This window comes from Carex rostrata, chromosome 15, assembly GCF_964058835.1.
Source record: "Carex rostrata chromosome 15, lpCarRost1.2, whole genome shotgun sequence".
In the NCBI taxonomy this organism is placed as follows: Eukaryota; Viridiplantae; Streptophyta; class Magnoliopsida; order Poales; family Cyperaceae; genus Carex; species Carex rostrata.
In genome coordinates, this window is record NC_135932.1 from 9,575,211 (window position 1) to 9,578,110 (window position 2,900).

At 37.6% G+C, this 2,900-nt stretch overlaps 1 protein-coding gene across 2 annotated transcripts; it reads left to right on the plus strand.

Annotated features, from left to right (window-relative positions):
• The first annotated feature begins 324 nt into the window (after window positions 1–324).
• LOC144566373 (H/ACA ribonucleoprotein complex subunit 1-like protein 2) lies at window positions 325–2,643 on the plus strand. 2 transcript variants are annotated; one of them, XM_078316392.1, is made up of 5 exons: window positions 329–463; window positions 518–583; window positions 1,070–1,218; window positions 1,387–1,502; window positions 2,243–2,643. In XM_078316392.1, exons 1-5 carry the CDS (start codon window positions 442–444, stop codon window positions 2,421–2,423), a joined length of 534 nt encoding a protein of 177 aa, XP_078172518.1. In that variant the 5' UTR covers window positions 329–441; the 3' UTR covers window positions 2,424–2,643. The 2 variants fall into 2 exon arrangements, with proteins under 2 accessions (XP_078172517.1, XP_078172518.1); XM_078316391.1 differs by having other exon boundaries at window positions 325–583.
• Window positions 2,644–2,900: the final 257 nt, after the last annotated feature.

Sequence of the window (2,900 nt, forward strand, 5' to 3'; positions counted from 1 at the left end):
TTTAACAAAATCAGCACCATTGATTGAAATTTTACAAAAAAACAGCTCCACCGATCTACCATTTTATGAGTTATCTATAAAATCTAACGGTAGAAATCAAATCTAGCCGTAGAAATCAAATCTAACCACATGAATCAATAATAAATACCTACTCCGATTCTATGAATCGGTAGAGCAAAAATGTTTTTGTCTCCACTGATCCTGCAAATCGATGAATTTTTTTTTTTATAAAAACCACATCATTCTTATTCTATTTAAAAGAAAATCCCCCGGAACTGTGTCACAAGTTAACGCCATCGGTTCAATAGACCGCGTCCAGGTAAATAACAATGATAGAACCAACCCATAAACCCTAACCCCAACTCCGCACCACAACGCACTAAACCCTCCCCGCCTCCAACACCAAACCTAAACAGCTAAACCCCAAACCTTAATCCAACCATGCGTCCACCTAGAGGCGGAGGTCGCTTCGGTGCGAGAGGCGGAGGCGGACGATTCAGTGGCGGTCGTGGAGGAGGTCGCGGCTTCGGAGGCCGTGGTGGTGGTGGGTTTCGTGACGAAGGACCTCCAAGCGAAGTCGTAGGTTCGTCCCCAGATCTTAAATCAATCAATTTGATCTGAAATTTCGTCCTTTTATTGATTTCCTGAACCATGAACACACGTTCCTTTTTTCTTTTAAGTATTTTAGTGTATTAAAATGTCACTAAATTAGAGCAAATATGAGGGTTCTACTTTTGTTACTTTCATGTTTGTGTTTAATTAGGGTTTGGGAGGACCAGAATTTACTTGCACTTTATCTAACATTGTTTTATATTATTTTCTGTTGCACTAAAACAAGCACTAATTTTACAAATTAAGAGAAACTGTCTGCTGAAAATCTGTAATTTAAGGTGTCAGTTTGAAAAGGGGAAAGTCTCAGGTGAGTCTTCTATGATTGCTCAGTATCCTATGGAATAAAAAATTACTTAGAATTGCTCAGTTGTAAAGCTGTAAAAGAGTAAAGTTTGGAGGAAATTGCATATATCTGACACACTATGTAACTATTAATCCTACTTGTATTATTTTGAAGAGGTGGCGTCATTTCTACATGCTTGTGAGGGCCTCGCAGTGACTAAGTTGACAAATGAGAAGATACCATACTTCAATGCACCAATTTACCTCGAAAACATGACTAAAATTGGAAAAGTTGATGAGATCTTTGGCCCAATTAATGAATCGGTCAGAACTTATCCAATTCTCTCTCTCTTAATAATTTTATTTAGTTGTACTCAGGATTTAATATGTAAGCGTCTCTGTACCTCTACCAGCAATTTCTTTCCTGTGTCTTTTGCTCTTTTGTTATTTGAGATAAAATAGTATTCTTATTTCTTTGTTGTTTTCGTATAGTGCTTCTCGGTTAAAATGGAAGAAGGAATTATTGCGACGTCTTACTCAGCAGGAGACAAGTTTTACATCGACCCTTCCAAGTTGCTTCCCCTCTCACGGTTTCTCCCACAACCAAAGTACAATATTTCTCTCTATATATTTTGCATATTGTATTATACAGAGGTAATTAACATCGAGGGTTTTCTGTGTATTGTCTTGACCAGTTTGATCTTAGTGGCATATTCAAGAGTAGAACTAGGGTGCTCTTAAGCTTACCAAAGTTTTGGTGAGCTTAACTCTAAAACTCATCAAATCGATTTCAAATGACGAATCTGAACCGTTGAAACCCGTCTCCTTATGTGTGATGCATCTACATGTGAAGTTTTTAAACATTCGAATTAATTTAGTATAAAGTCAAGCGGTCAAAAACGTTCAAAAAATGAATGCACTAAAATTAATTTATTAACCTTCTAATTTTGACCACTTGACTTTATACTAAATTAATTCGAATGTTTAAAAATTTCACATGTAGATGCATCACACGTAAGGTAGACGGGTTTCAACGGTTCAGATTCGTCATTTGAAATTGATTTGATGAGTTTTACAGTTAAGTTCACCAAAACTTTGGCGAGCTTAAGAGCACCCTAGTTCTACTCCATATTCAATATCAAACATGTCCGGGTCACTTCAAGGACAGAGACAGGGCACATTTAATGAAAGACCTGTTATATTGTTTTGGCATTGGTTCTCTGATGCAATTCTCAACGGATTGAAATTCAAGATAAAAGGGCCAAAAGATTTTGGTAGTGTGCCATACTTTACTATTGCAACAGTTTGAAATGCAATTCTTGCGAGGCTTAATGTTTTGCATTATTAGGGGAGCGGCACCTCAGTTTGCAGGGAGAGGTGGTGGCCGAGGTGGAGGAAGGGGTCGTGGACGTGGCGGTGGCTTTGGTGGTGGACGGGGTGGAGGTTTCCGTGGTAGAGGTGCTCCAAGGGGTGGGGGAAGAGGATTCTCACGTGGCCGTGGTGGTTTTAGGGGCGGTGGCAGAGCATAGATTAGTTAATTTTTGTTGTATTTCATGTTGTCGATTGTTCGTCAATTGTGGCTCGTGTTGTTGTGCTATGTAGAACTTAGATTACTATATTCCAACGTACCAGTCTTTTATCCTTGTGGTTTTATGAGACATAACTAATCACTTGAACGGTTTATGCCCCAAATTTTTCTTGCCAAATGGAGTTCTGGGCTACAAAATTTACTGGTTCCTTTGGGAATTAGAGGTCCTTTGTAAAATTTTGAATTTTTTTTTTTATTGAGACATTTATTTTAAAATCAGATATTTGAAAATGTGATTTATATTTTATGCTTATCATACTTTTTTTTTTTTGAGCAAAGGTTGGAGGTCAAGCCACCTAATTATTTAATGCCTTTGTAATAACAACGAAGGATTTTTCATATGGATTTCGAACTCATGATCTCCTACTTGTGAAAAGATAATGGAATTTGATTTAAATTACAATTGATCAAACAGCCA

Bases quoted from the DNA above. Each gene is read 5' to 3' on its own strand.
- LOC144566373 (XM_078316391.1), top strand. From the start codon at position 442: ATGCGTCCACCTAGAGGCGGAGGTCGCTTCGGTGCGAGAGGCGGAGGC. The intron at 584-1,069 runs GTTCGTCCCCAG...ATTATTTTGAAG, and splicing joins ACCTCCAAGCGAAGTCGTAG to AGGTGGCGTCATTTCTACAT. The intron at 1,219-1,386 runs GTCAGAACTTAT...GTTTTCGTATAG, and splicing joins TTGGCCCAATTAATGAATCG to TGCTTCTCGGTTAAAATGGA.